General features: G+C 47.3%; 1 protein-coding gene across 1 annotated transcript in view; it reads left to right on the top strand.

Moving 5' to 3' along the window:
• Nucleotides 1–10,220, top strand: part of ZC3H18 (zinc finger CCCH-type containing 18) — a 177,613-nt gene extending 167,393 nt beyond the window's left edge. The window contains exons 17-20 of the mRNA XM_088448005.1: nucleotides 70–599; nucleotides 2,257–2,353; nucleotides 5,066–5,159; nucleotides 9,299–10,220. Coding sequence (XP_088304131.1) covers nucleotides 70–599; nucleotides 2,257–2,353; nucleotides 5,066–5,159; nucleotides 9,299–9,506 — 929 coding nt within the window. The 3' untranslated portion in view covers nucleotides 9,507–10,220. The remainder of the gene's footprint in view (nucleotides 1–69; nucleotides 600–2,256; nucleotides 2,354–5,065; nucleotides 5,160–9,298) is intronic.
• Nucleotides 10,221–15,345: the final 5,125 nt, after the last annotated feature.

The following is a 15,345-nucleotide window of genomic DNA, read 5'->3' as shown; positions in this document are numbered from 1 at the left end:
AACTCTTTCAGTGATTCCCGTGTTATCTGTAATATTGTAAATTTGCTCTGTTTCGTGTTTTTAATCCAGCCTCTACCGACAAAAACAAAAAGGAGGAGCAGCGGCCGAGGGAGGAGCAGCGGGGGCCGAGGGAGGAGCAACGGCCGAGGGAGGAGCAACGGCCTAAGGAGGAGCAGCGGGGGCCGAGGGAGGAGCAGCGGCCGAGGGAGGAGCAGCGGGGACCAAGGGAGGAGCAGCGGGGGCCGAGGGAGGAGCAGCGGCCAAAGGAAGATCAACGGCCGAGGGAGGATCAACGGCCGAGGGAGGATCAACGGCCGAGGGAGGAGCAGCGGCCTAAGGAGGAGCAACGGCCGAGGGAGGAGCAGCGGCCAAAGGAAGATCAACGGCCGAGGGAGGAGCAGCGGCCTAAGGAGGAGCAGCGACCTAAGGAAGACAGACGGGCCCGCGAGCCCCCCACCCAGCCTCCAAAAGCTGCCCCTGCAAAATTGCCCAAGCCTGCCAGCAGTAACAAAACAGCAGCCACGCAGCCCCCCGTGCCCCCGCCGGCCCAGAGCAGCTTCAGCGCCCACAAGGACATCAAGCTGACGCTACTAAGCAAGGTGATGTGAGCACCGGCCTTGCACTCTGTCACCTATTAGCAGAACCACAGTTTAGTGGACGCCATTCCTGTAATTCTTTACCCTTTACTGAGGCTACAGGTTCCTCTTCTGAATGACATCACTGATTTACCCGCAGAGGGTGGGGGTTCTGCTGAAGCTCTCTGGCTGATGGCCAAGCAGAACAATTCCCTAAGAGCCATGCTCGAATGACACTGAGAGCTCATTACTTGGCAGTCATTGTGCTGACTGTGTATTGCTATTGCAGCTACCGTCAGTACATCTCTGGCGTGGTAAACTAAATGCGTGCCAGACCGTTAAGCTTGATTTTACTTGTATCTAGGGTGCCAGTAATAATTACTTAACCTTGCAGTGGGCATTATGCGCCATTTTCTGCACCCCTTACCAGCGCACACTCATCCTGGTACCCCTGCTGGCGGCCTCTCCGGGCATGTTACCTGTGGGAGGGCACGCTCATCCTGGTACCCCTGCTGGCGGCCTCTCCGGGCATGTTACCTGTGGGAGCGCACGCTCATCCTGGTACCCCTGCTGGCGGCCTCTCCGGGCATGTTACCTGTGGGAGGGCACGCTCATCCTGGTACCCCTGCTGGCGGCCTCTCCGGGCATGTTACCTATGGGAGCGCACGCTCATCCTGGTACCCCTGCTGGCGGCCTCTCCGGGCATGTTACCTGTGGGAGCGCACACTCCTCCTGGTACCCCTGCTGGCGGCCTCTCTGGGCATGTTACCTGTGGGAGCGCACACTCCCCCTTGTACCCCTGCTGGCGGCCTCTCCGGGCATGTTACCTGTGGGAGCGCACACTCCTCTTGGTACTTCTGCTGGCAGCCTCTCCGGGCATGTTACCTGTGGGAGGAGGGCTGCAGCGTTGCGCTAACAGTCCCACTGTCCATCCTGAGCAAGCGGGAGCCGCGGGTAAGGTTTGGCAAATACAGGGGATACACTAGTTGCCACGGAGACATTTTTAGGAAGCGCAGCATCGGCTGAGTGCAGAACGTTAGCAGTGCCAACACTGTAGATTTAATGAGAACATAAACATTTGAGGTTATTGTCTATGCGGGGAAATATTGATATAGGCGATAAATACATTTTCTCTTATATTTGACAAACGTTACTTTCTCCGTGTGAAAGTCGTCTTTTTTTTTTTTTTTTTTAAATGTATTTTCAGAGGTTCGTACATTCAAGACAAGTCAAATTATGGAATCAAATATTGCCCCCTGTGTGTGTCTTTAATTATCTGTCAATAAATAACTTTGTGTTAGCAGCTCTGGAAAAATATGAATAAACATGCTATAATACCCAGCCACAGTATCCCTGTTGCCCAGCCACCTGCCTTGGCATTGCCAGGCTCTAAGCATGTGCTGTTGTACTTAGTCCAGTCCACAGTCACAGGTGGCAGTCCGCCCATACAGAATGTTGAAACTGCAGACGGGCAGCACAGCAGGTATGGTGGATAGATGCCCCTGAACCTTACACTTAAGACCAGCTATGAGTTGGGGAAACTCTGTACATATTTTGCTTTGCATATGTGTATCCTGTAATATATCAAGTTAGCTCACATTTCCTCTGTGCATCCCACAGATCCCTCCGATGTTATATCATATCATATAGTATCTAATGAGATATTGCCTCATTCTTACAGGGCACCGATAAGGGAAGTAGGAAACGGTACGAGCCGTCCGATAAAGACCGGCTGGCCGCCCCACCTGCCAAGAAAGCCAATATATCCCCTGAGCGAGGTGAGTAGTGTCCTTATAGAACGATAAACCCTCATCGTGTATCCGCTGTGAGATGCACTACACGAACAATGTGTGATATCCCCAACCTGTTTCTCGTGTGCGCTACGGGTGAACTTTCGGAGCTAATAACCCCTTTTACATTATTAATTTATCAAGCTTGCCAACTACATGGAATAGATTTTATTGGCGTTCAGGTACCTCCTAGATAAAGGGGGATATGTACTAAGCTGTGGAGAGAGATAAAGTATCAACCAATCAGCTCCTAACTGTCAGATTACAGGCTGTGTGAAGAATGACCGTTAGGAGCTGATTGGTTAGTATCTTTCTCCCCTTTAACTCCACAGCTTAGTACATCTGCCCCAAAGGAACAGTAATGACGAGAGATTTGTGGTAGATGCTAAACCCAGTGTGGTGATTACAGACTGGCTGTAAGGTGCTCGCTTTGTAAGCACCCAATGTAGAAATATCCATTTGTTGGGAAAAAATATTGAATCCTCAATTGCTGCTTGTAAAAGTGATGAGAAGCCATCAGCTCTTCATTAGCCCAGTTACTGCACAGCCTGGCCATGTGTGGCCGGATAACCAGGTACAGATGAGACGTAAGGACTAAACAGTCTGCTATTGCTTCTATAGTCCCCCTTACACTAGGTCACAGGTTCTCAATCTCGATCCTCAGGACCCCAAACAGTGCATGTTTTCCAGGTCTCCTCACAGAATCACAAGTGAAATAATTAGCTCCACCTGTGGATCTTTTTAAAATATGTCAGTTAGTAATGACTACACCTGGGTGACCTGGAAAACATGACCTGTGTGGGGTCCCGAGTTTGAGAACCACTGCACTAGGTCATTCAGCACTCATAGCACTAAAGCTGTGTACACACTAGGTTGACCCGCTGAGGATTGGTAAGTGTATACACACTTACCAGTCGTCTGCCCGATGTGCCCTACCTGACAGCTCAACTGGACGGGCATTTAAATTTGCCCGCCCAGTTGAGCTGTCAGTCACCGCCGGGTCCCGCAGCATGTGTACGGGCGATCGGCGGGTCGCCCGTACACACCAGCAGATGACCGATTATAGCTTACAGATGTATCGGCCATCTGTCGTGCTGCACAGCGGTTCGGATACGTCTGTGAGCTACGCCAGTCACAGACATATCCGCTGTACACACCCGGCGATGCACTGTAATATATAACCCGTTCAGTGGAAGGGGCGATATATCTATCAGTGTGTATCCAGCTTTAGACATTAAATAATTACACAGTGTCCTCTATATATTGCCTATCTATGAGCCTGATTCACTACGCATCACTATTGTGATCACAGCTCCGTAATCGCACGCAGGTCTGCTGCGAAAATAGGCTAATGATTGTTATCGCACTGCCAGCATAGAGACGCTCGCTACCGCTATCTTACATCCGTAATACCTTGCGGTCCTGCGTATACATCGGGAACATCGAGTAACATTGGCCCCTCGCGCACAATTACAACAGGTCTGACCTTACTCAGAAATTGCTAACCTCGTCGCACGCAGTGAGTACTCAAGCTACATTATCCGTAGCAGTGGTTAATTTATGCACGCCCATGCAACGGCCTTCAAACGAGCAGGCACGCCTGCGTTTCACCGACCTCTTCCCCCATCACCACCCCCAACTGCTCACTGCCTGTCACTCTGCGATGGATTCTTATCCGCGAAGGTGATCGCAGTGCTAACTCACGCACAGTACTCGTACGCATGCACAGTACTAACCATCGGCCGATCTGCGCATGCTGTTGCGATCTGTAATGAATCAGGCCCCCTGTTGGGGGCTGAGTTGTGAATTGGCTTCCACAGCCTGCAGGTATATCTGGGGAAGCACTGGAGCTCTGTGACGTGTTTCCGACATTCTCATGTTCTGATCCTTATCTCTTATTGCATCTGGCAGGGGATCGCTACGTGTCTATCCTGCACTGTATATTTAGCTGCGTCACGGATAGGATTCCCTCTCATTTAGAATAATCTAAATATAGATTAGTTTTTAAATAAACTCACTTACAGCTATTATATTCTCTTACTATTTTGGTAACAAATATTACATTTAAAAATAAAATATCCCTTTCCTAGTTTATTTTAGAGTTAGTATCTGTGAGTGTAGGAAAGGTGCTTCCTCCTGAGCATAGGACAGACTGGAACTGCTGACAGGACATATCCTAAAGTGCATTTGTAACCTTTTTATATTTCACGTCCCCCACATGTCCTTCAGACTTTCCAGGTGTTACTTAGGTTCGCTGTTTGGAGCACGAGGGCACTCTGGCGGTTCATGGCAGCAATCTATGCCCGCTTGCAAGGCTGGAAGAGAACTTTATATGAGCAACATCTTTTTTGCATTCTGCCCATGGTCGGGTGGAATATTTGCAGCAGTTTTTGCACTTTCTGTGGGCAAGACAGGTTTGCCACGTGTGCCGGTAATGCAGACGCATCACCTATTCATGTATACGATAGGGGGGACATTAGCGGAGGGGTGACCAGGCGGAGAAGGTCCCTGGCAGACCGCAGGCCTGTTCCGGTGTAAATCGGACGTCAGCGCCTGATAGGACGTGGGCCGCAGCTACCTACGTTTGGCAGAGGTCATTGTAAATCACCCGCTGTAATAGAGACTGGGGTTCTCCGGGGGCAGATCTGTGTGTAACTTATTACTAACGCTTTGGTTTTTTCATTTCCCGCGTGGTAACAGCACGAGACCGCAAGCAACCTGGCAAGCCGCCTTCACCGAAACCAGAGCGTCAGAGGGTTCCAAACCCCAAGCCTTCCCCCGCTCAGCCAGACAGGTAGGTTGGCGGATCTACATGCAGAGAGCACTCCTGTGGTTGGTTGTCCATCACGTATAAGTCTCTTTTATAGAACGTGGGTGGGAGCTTGGGAAATGTCTCCCCTTAATATGAGCAAATATTATGCTCCAGTCTTTCATTAGCAGATAGAGAGCAATTTGAGCTGCTACTGTCCTTTTTAAATGTAAAACTCATTTATCTCATGTCCCAGATTATTTGCTAACCTATGTACTTGTGAGCTAGGTGATGTGTCAAGTCAGTTTGTTCAGCTACAGTAATGGTCTTTGTTGCCACAGTGTAGCAGTGTTCTACATCACGGTTAACTTTGTGCTGTAGAAAAGGTGTAATTTTAATCTTTTCAATCATAAGAGTAGAAACCCGGTGACCAGTGTGTGTGTCATGTTACTGTGAACGCCAATGAAGATTTGTTGTAACATTTCCTGTATGAAAGTCTTTCTGATACATCGTAATAGGATTGTGAAATAAGTGTTCCTGCATAACTGGTGCTTGTAACAGTATGTATGCTATACGTTGGGAGTCAGACGCTGGTGTTACAGTGATTTGTTACCTACACGTGTCCTCAAACACCCAGCCTCTATACGCTATACGCCTTGCTAGAGTTAGACGCCAGTGCGACGAAAATGTGTCTTAGGCGCAAAGCATTGCAACTAATACCCCATTTCCATTGCCGCAAAAGCCCAGGTCATTGCCATGTCAATCCTGGTCGTGGCTCCGTGGAAAAGGCTCCTAGAGGAAGAATCCCAGGTTGACTGACCCGCCATTTCTTACCGAGTCTCGAGCAGGGTTTTACACGGGGCCAGCTCAGTGTAAACTGGACCCGTTTACAGCATGGTTTTTGGGTGAAATCGGAAGGCGTCTTTGACAGCTGTCACTGAGGTGGGAGAGATTACAGCCCCCCCATATGGTCCGGACCGTTCCAGTTTTTACCTCCATCCCCGCTTCATACAGGGAGGCTGTAATATCCCCCCCCCCACACCGCAGGTCTCCGGCCTGGCGTTCAGGGGAGAGCTGGAGTTTCCGGCACTTGGTGTTGACACCATCGCCGAGTGCTGGCACTGCACCCTTGTGAACGCCGCGGACTCGGGAATATCCCGGTTCGGCACCACAGTGGGAACAGGGTAAGTCCTAACCTGGCTTAGAATAGTCTTCCAAATCCCGGGTCGGACCCGGGATTTTGGTGGAAAAGCGGTATGAGATGTAACAGGTGACTGCACGGTATGAGATGTAACAGGTGACTGCGCGGTATGAGATGTAACAGGTGACTGCGCGGTATGAGATGTAACAGGTGACTGCGCGGTATGAGATGTAACAGGTGACTGCGCGGTATGAGATGTAACAGGTGACTGCGCGGTATGAGATGTAACAGGTGACTGCGCGGTATGAGATGTAACAGGTGACTGCGCGGTATGAAATGTAACAGGTGACTGCGCGGTATGAGATGTAACAGGTGACTGCGCGGTATGAGATGTAATAGGTGACTGCGCGGTATGAGATGTAACAGGTGACTGCGCGGTATGAGATGTAACAGGTGACTGCGCGGTATGAGATGTAACAGGTGACTGCGCGGTATGAGATGTAACAGGTGACTGCGCGGTATGAGATGTAACAGGTGACTGCGCGGTATGAGATGTAACAGGTGACTGCGCGGTATGAGATGTAACAGGTGACTGCGCGGTATGAGATGTAACAGGTGACTGTGCGGTATGAGATGTAACAGGTGACTGTGCGGTATGAGATGTAACAGGTGACTGCGCGGTATGAGATGTAACAGGTGACTGCGCGGTATGAGATGTAACAGGTGACTGCGCGGTATGAGATGTAACAGGTGACTGCGCGGTATGAGATGTAACAGGTGACTGCACGGTATGAGATGTAATAGGTGACTGCGCGGTATGAGATGTAACAGGTGACTGCGCGGTATGAGATGTAACAGGTGACTACGCGGTATGAGATGTAACAGGTGACTGCACGGTATGAGATGTAACAGGTGACTGCGCGGTATGAGATGTAACAGGTGACTGCACGGTATGAGATGTAACAGGTGACTACGCGGTATGAGATGTAACAGGTGACTACGCGGTATGAGATGTAACAGGTGACTGCGCGGTATGAGATGTAACAGGTGACTGTGCTGTAATATAATATGTGACACTTGTATATCTGTGTGCGACCGAATCTGAAAAATGGAGCACAACAACTTGGCGTGGGAAAAAGCCGCGGCCACTGCATCATTGCACATTGTATACAGTTCAGAATTTACTAAAGTGAGAGTTTTTGACGTGGAGATGTTGCCCATAGCAACCAATCAGATCCTATTTAACTAGCACCTTCTAGAAGATAATAGCTAGAATCTGATTAGTTGCTATGGGCAACATCTCCACTTCTAAAAACTCTCACTTTTTTTACTTATTTATTTTTATTATTTTTTTATTTTATTTATTTATTTTTATTATTATTTTTTTATTTTATTTATTTTTATTATTATATTATTGTTTAAGATTTTTTTTGGAATATTTTTCCTATGTTTATGTAATTTATTTTTGATGTGTATTTTGGATGTTTTTCACTTATTTTGTGATCACCACGGTATTTGATATTTGTTTGTTGTACGATTTACTTCAATAAAATGTAAAAATTTTGATTTAAAAGCTCTCACTTTAGTAAATATACCCCTCAGTCACCCAGAGATAAACAAGTGTCACATATCAAATTAATCGGCACCGTCTCCTAGTCCCATCGCATTGCGACTAAGATGTATTTTCGGGCGAAAAAGTCGCACGTGGAGAGAGGCCGTTTTGGTGCGACTGCAGCAACAATCTGTATTAGCTATGCTTTGTACGGATTGATGTGACCATGGCGCTTACAGCAGCTCTGGATGTGATCAGCCATGCGCAGCGTGTGTACAGTCGTTCTCATACTCAGTCTAGCAGAATTTCAAGGGAAAGTCAGGGGATCCGAAAGCTGCGTTTTACTGTCATGCATCGTACAACAAGTTTTTCTGTGCAAGATCAGCATTCCAAAGTTGTTCTGTAACTGTTAATAATGAGCACTAACTTATGTCCCTTTACAATCTTGTGTTAAAACCTCATTATCAGCTTCGGTAGGTCCTTTCCTAACAGTCCTCAAATTTAGGTTTCTTTGCATTGTAGCTCGTTTCCATCCCTGCTCACCCCCACACCTCCAAGTTATAGAGCCACATTTGCGCGGATAAAAAGGTGTAAATGACGGTAATTGTAACCTGCCGCTGCTAGCAAATGTATTTATTATTTATTTATTTATTTATTAACAGTTTCTTATATAGCGCAGCACATTCCGTTGCGCTTTTACAATTGTATGCATTAATAGAACAAAACTGGGTAATAACAGACAGATATATAGGTAGGAAGGCCCTGCTCGCAAGCTTACAATCTATAGGGAAATAGGCATTGATATACAAGGATAGGTGCTATATATTGCAGTTTGGTCTGGCCAGAATGCAGAGTTTCTTGGTGGGCTGTATGATCCAGTCACACGGGAATGTCGGACAAATGTCATGAGGATGTGAGAGAAAGACGATGTGTGAGGTTGTGTGTGGGCTGTGAGAGGGGATTTAATTACATATGGAGGCTATGAAGGTTATATTGGTGGTTCTGGGATCTGATAAGCTTGCCTGAAGAGGTGAGTTTTCAGGGATCGCTTGAAGGATTGGAGACTAGAGGAAAGGCGTATTGTGCGTGGTAAATCTTTTCATATAGTCCGGTGGCCTGGGCTGTGGGTTGTACATTAACGTAATTATGGCAGCTGGCAAGGAGTGATATACAGGGATGAACCATTAGTATTTTGTGTCTTGGCATTAAATAAAAGGTAAGATGATACAATTCACCATCCTCTAGAACAAGGGTCTCCAACCTTTGGCCCTCCAGCTGCTGTGGAACTACAGATCCCAGGATCCCCTGCCACAGTTTTAGCATGCCGTTATATCAAAACAGTGGCAGTGCATGCTGGGATGTGTAGTTCCACAGCAGCTGGAGGGCCAAAGATCTCCGTGTGGTTGTGATATAAGGATTTGATTCTATTTTAAAAACCTGTTGTTTTTTTTATTTTTTTCGTTATCCTAATTCCTTATCTCGCTCCCTCAGGAAGCGCCCGCTTTCTCCGCCGCAGCAGAAGAGCTCAAGCAAAGTTACCAGCATCCCAGGGAAGGCAGCAGACGCCGGTGCGGCCGCCTCCACCGCCAAGTCTGGCAAAGCCAGCACATTATCACGCAGGGAGGAACTCCTCAAACAGCTCAAAGCTGTGGAAGACGCCATTGCTCGCAAGAGGGCGAAAATTCCCGGTAAGGTATAGCGGCGCCCTGGCATCCAAGGAGAATCCAGAGAGACTGTTGTGTTTATTACACGTGCGCTACGAGCGCAGATGTGGCCGCGGTGGATTTTGGCGCCCGTCTCCTGCATTTCTTTTGGCCACAATTCTCCTGTTGCAATCAAACGAGAAATCCTGCTGCAAGAAAAATAACCCTCCGAACGCTGTTTCCAAACCGGTTTGTGACCTGATGTAACTGAGGACGTGTCAGCACACGCGGCGCTCAGTGTAACTGATGACCTTTAACCTTACCTGACTTTTTTTGTTACTTTTTTTAAAAAACTTTTTTCGGTTTCTCCTCCATCTGTTATTCGCCATCTGACAAGGAAAACGCCCTCCACCGTACAACGAAACATATCCCCGAAGTTGCTGCAAGCCCCCCCCCCCCCCTAGACTTCAAACTCACACTCGTCCTCTTAATCTTTATCTGATCTCCTAGGAAGACGGTATAAATATATATATTGTTCCTTTTGCCCCCCTCCCCCTTTTTTTTTCTATGCCGTCTTTGCCGAGAATAAAGACGTTTTTATTTGTATGAAATAGGCTGTTTTAGTCGGTGAAGACAGGGGGCAGGAGTGAGTGATGAATTTTAAAAGCCAATGCAGTGCTGTTTGTTGGGGGTGTCTACCTGTTGATATGGGACTTATTTGGGGGGCAGACAGGTGATTTATCCCTGAAATAAAGTATTTTGATAAAACATTTCCGTTGTTTCTTGACGCACTTGTTCTGACGGTAAAGAAGAAAAGTGTCAGCTTCGCTGCGCCTTTGCACTTATTATCAATGTAACTATTTACGCAGTAACCTATGTGAATCATGATTTCCGGAAGGATTGTTGTTAAAAGTATTAGTTCACTATCAAGGGGCGCAGGTAGCGTCAACAGGAATAAGAGCAATTTGCCTCAGAAACAAGGCACCAAGCATTTTTTCCACACCTGGCTCTATATTATTACATCCAGTGAGACTCTTGGTGCGGAATTCAATTGTTTTCGCGGTCCGGATCTCCCGTCTAAAGTGACGGGAGATTGCGGGTCGCTATTCAATTGTTCCAGCTGTTCGCGCTGATCTCGCCCAAAGTGGTCGGGTTTAGCCGCGTAAATCGGCTTTCCCCGACCAAAGTGCTGGGCCCAATCGCGAAAAGTGCCGTTTGGGCGCCCAAATAGGTCACTTTTCGCCCATTTCAGTTCGCGCCCCCATGGGGGGAGCTGTAATGGAGCGCTGGCAGCTGATCGCGCCCGACAGGAGCAACAATTGAATAGCTCCGTCGGGCGCGAAGGGGGCTGAAAACAATTGAATTCTGCCCTTATTCCGGATAGGCTCTGTCCTCTCTGGAGGTAACGCTAACAGATCAGGGAACATGTTCTACAAGGCCCCACGACCATCGGATCTGATCCAAGGGCCACCAGATCTCAGCAACTATTGTCTAGCACAGAACTAGGCAACCTGTGGCTTTGGTAAAACTACACCTCCCAGCGTGCCTTACCACAGTTTTAAGCATGCCTTAACTGCAAGACTCTGGCAGGGCATGCTGGAAAGTGTAGTTCCACAGCAGCTGGTGTGATGCACGCTGCCTAGCAGCTCACTTCTGCTGTAGTCATATTAAACCAGAGGCGCATACTGTCCTGGGAAGGGACGACGGGGCATTATAACAGCTAGTAAGTGTAAATGATGAAAGTATATTTGCATTCGTGTAAACCCCTCCCTGCCCCACGTTGTCATTTGGCTGTCCTAAGACCTCCCAGCTTTCATCTGTTTCTTCATTTGTCATGTTGGATGGGTTAGGAATAATTAGTCCTTTCCAATATACACGTAACTCCATCAATAATTTCTATTCCTCACTTGTACGTACGTACGGGGCTGTGGTCGGGGGGGGGAACATTTTCTACAAAGTGCAGAAATCTTTAATATAGACAATTTCTACATAATCCTCATGAGAAAGTCATCTGCGTTTCAGTAACAATGAGAGTAGGAGCTGTTATTAGTATATATTGGTGTTTTCTTAGCAGTGTGTTGATTATTTGGCGAATGGGCTTGAGAATATGGATAATTGTTGACATTTTTATTGCCTTTAACAAAAGGTTACGACAAAATTGCCCTAATGAAAGGTGCACGGGCAGTGTTGTTGTTGCCTGAAATGACAAATACCATATCCGTAATACTATATAGATCAGGGACGGGGAACCTTTTTTTTGCCGAGGGCCATATTGATATATATAACATTATTCGCGGGCCCGGGGCAGGCCACGCCCCCTCTGTGTGATGTCACACAGGGACGGGGCCACAATCGCCAGTGATTACAGCAATACCTGGAGCATCCTGAGGATGCTCCGGGGAGCTGTAAGGGTGTGACCGTCTTATGGACGCCCCAGGCGGCACTGCTGCGTAGATTCTGACTGCAGGGTGCAATTATAGATGAGGCTAGCAGAAATAAAGCTCAGAGGGACAGACCAAATGGTTCTGGGGATCTTATACGGCCCCCAGGCCTGAGGTTCCCCATCCCTGATATAGATCATCTCCTTAGCTCAGATACTGCTCTGTCGGCTGTGTGATCTGGCCCCTTGCCCCAATAACTGGATCAGCAAATCTTTATTACTGTGCAGGATGATATTACTGTATAGTGCTCCCAGTATGGATTCCCCAGCAGTACGATGCTAATAGCACGTGGGATTATTACGTTTAAATTAAGGCGTGCAGTCCAAGGCCCCTCCTACTTTCCACTATTTGTATATTATGTACACTTGAAGGCGGAGACTCCTTCTGCTTGGTGCTTGCACCCCACCCATCTGCCCTTGGGTGCTTTTAATCATCTGCCCAGAATCCTGCATTACTGTCTACATATTAGAATGGGCACTATGAGACATAATGTGTTAGTATTAGGGATGTTAGGGACCCATTTTATGGGAGTTCACCTTGACGTGGTGGATGGGCAAACATTGTTGGCCAAACTTGTACTAAGAACCTCACTTATACTCCATTTTAATTGTACCGTTAGCAGGATTATTGTGACTATCATTGACCTGTGTTCTTTGTCCCCTGTATTGTACTACAAGTCTCAGCATGGTAGCACCTCTTATTATGTTTAAAATTAGGGTGTGCAGTCCAAGCCCCCTCCCCCGTGGCACATGTCAGAGCTTTGTCTATTGAGAGCAAGTGTGTAGCCTCCATCGGTCTATTGCAATGGTGCAGAGGGTATGTCTCCAGGTGGTGGAGGCTACGATACTCCTAGAATGCCAGCTTCCCCGAACGCATTGTTGCTGATTCTGCGTTAGATGCAACCTGGCATTGCGGATGGATCTGTCGGATCTCTGCGCATGGGCCAAAGAAAGAAATCGGCCATTGTATATGCGCCAAACCATCTGTGTCATGTGCAAGACTCCATCCTGTTTGGTGGCATGGGGAGACACAGATGCCAAAGAGGATGAGCTTCCATTGCAGGAGTCACCGCCATAGCCGGCCGGGGCAAAACCTCTTGGCTGACTTTCTCTCACACAAACAGTTGAGAGAAGGGAAACGCGACACATTTTTGGGGTCCTGGCGACCACTATAAATGATCCTGCAGTTGGGGAGGTTGCTTCATTGCTCCTCATCGTCGGTTGCAAAGATGCTAGGTCTGTGCTTTTTAGCCATGATGGCGGATTAGGATTAGTCGTTTGGGACCACTCTGCTTAAAGTAACCTTCTACTTAGAGAGGAGCTAAACGTTCTAGAGAAATATTCGCCTTGCTCTGTATTTGGTTGCAAAATTGTAACTGCAGTGTCCTACCCCAACACCCCACAGGGCAGAGCACACGGCCTGTCAGGTGTCACGGGGCTGCTAACGGCGCACGCTATTTGCAGAGTCAGCTCATTGTCTTTTAGATTCTATCACATATCTGGAAAGTAGACACTACAGGCTGCCAAGACTGCATGTTTATTTGCTGATACATATCGGTGACGTTAGGTTCTAAGTATACAGCTGATTTGTTATCTAAATTACTCCTGGACACGATAGAGGCAACCATTGGAACTATTATTTAGAGTGGTATTTATCAAAGCTGGGAGAGAGATAAAATTGTAATAAATTACCAACCAATCAGCTCCTATCATTTTATAAATACAGCCTGCAAAATGTAAATAGGAAGCCGATTGGTTAGTACTTCATCTCTCACAATGGGCTCAATTCAATTGATCGCAAAGTAAATAGCGCCGGGAGGGAGCTCCCGGCGCTATTCAATTCTGCGCGATGTTAGATCATGGAATACCCGTTCTCCCGCCCCTCGTGCCTTAAACAGGTTGTTTAGTCGCGAGAACAGGCATTCTCCGACTAAACTTCCCGGTGCGATGCTGTTTTCCCGGCGCTAAGGGCAGTAAACAGCATCGCGCCTGTACTCTTGTCTGATTTATGCTCGCACCCCTGGAGAGGTACAAGAAGAAAACCTTAACCACGCTGAGTTGAATATCTCCAGGAGCTCCCTCCCGGCGCTATTTACTTCGCGGTCTATAGAATCGATAAATAAACCCCTAAGTCTGTTGGTAACTAGTGATAGTGGCCCCTGTCTCAGTGATGTCGCTGGTTCCTGGGGAATTGAGCCTGAGTATCTTACTCCAGGAGCTGCAGAGTGGGATTGGCTTTAAGAGTGCGACGTAGGGGACACCATGCTCGTCTTCAATGACATCATCACGTCCCTGCCCACTCAATGGTCACTAATGTGGGCCGTGCTTGATGACAAGATTTCCGTTGTCATGGTTCATTCCCATCTTTCTTGCAGACAGGTGTCCAGCAGGATCCACCCTAATCTGGGATATCTCCCGCACATTGAGAGTAGGGAACTGATGAATATTGGCTCATTCAACAAAATGGCCGCTTCCATGGTGTGTAGGTGAAATTCAGTTTAACAGCTCTGTAGGGGAAGTAACCATTTCCTTTTGCATCACTAAATAAGGACCTGAGTGACTGGCCTGCAGTCAAGATAACAGACTTGCTTTGCACAGATAAGTACATTTCACACACAAGGTAAGACATTACCCTCACACCTGTAGAGTAACCTCTGTAGTAACATACCACCCCCCCTCTCACCCCTGTTTTAACACATTCCTCTCCCTCACCTCTGTAGTAACACATTTACCCCCGCTCACCCTTGTAGTAACATATTCCCCTCCGTTGTCTGTGTTATAAAACATTCACTTCATAGTAACACATTCCCCTCCCTCACCTGTGTAGAAATACAAACCCTCCCTCACATCTGTAGTAACTTATTCACTTCTGGAGTAACACATTCCCCTCCCTCACCTCTGTGTTACACGTCTGTTATAACACGTTGCCTTCCTTCACCCTGTAGTAACACATTTGACATTCCCCCTCCCTCACCTGTGTAGTAACACATTTTCCTCTCTCACCTCTGTAGTAACACATTCCATTCCCTCACTATTCAAATATGGGAGCCACACCAACTGCCAGAGATAGATAGATATATCTATCTACCAACATTTTAAAATAGTTTCTAAAGACATTTGGCTACTGAGCCAGGGAACTGAAGCATGCTCCGTGTGTTACGGTCTCTGTAGTCCTCTTCTGCCATTATTACAGAGTTTGGTTAGATCATGCTTTTATTAGCACTATAAATATTCCTACTTAATGAAATGTTTAACGCTTTCTATGTGGTGTTTGTTTAAGATGCACCAAAAGAGGAACACTATTGAGCAGTTGATGAATAGTGAACAGGGACTTTTGAAGAGACAAAAATTTCCAGGGACATCTGTACAACATGTGACTGCTGTAGGGTGTATGCAAACAGGGCTGGGAAAATATCGCTTGTCAATTGCGCAGATGAAAAAAAAAAAACAATGAA

Source organism: Taudactylus pleione, unplaced genomic scaffold (assembly GCF_031769625.1).
Source record: "Taudactylus pleione unplaced genomic scaffold, aTauple2 ptg000447l, whole genome shotgun sequence".
Classification (NCBI taxonomy): domain Eukaryota; kingdom Metazoa; phylum Chordata; class Amphibia; order Anura; family Myobatrachidae; genus Taudactylus; species Taudactylus pleione.
Note: the sequence above shows the minus strand (reverse complement) of the source record. Positions and strands in the feature narration are given on the sequence as shown.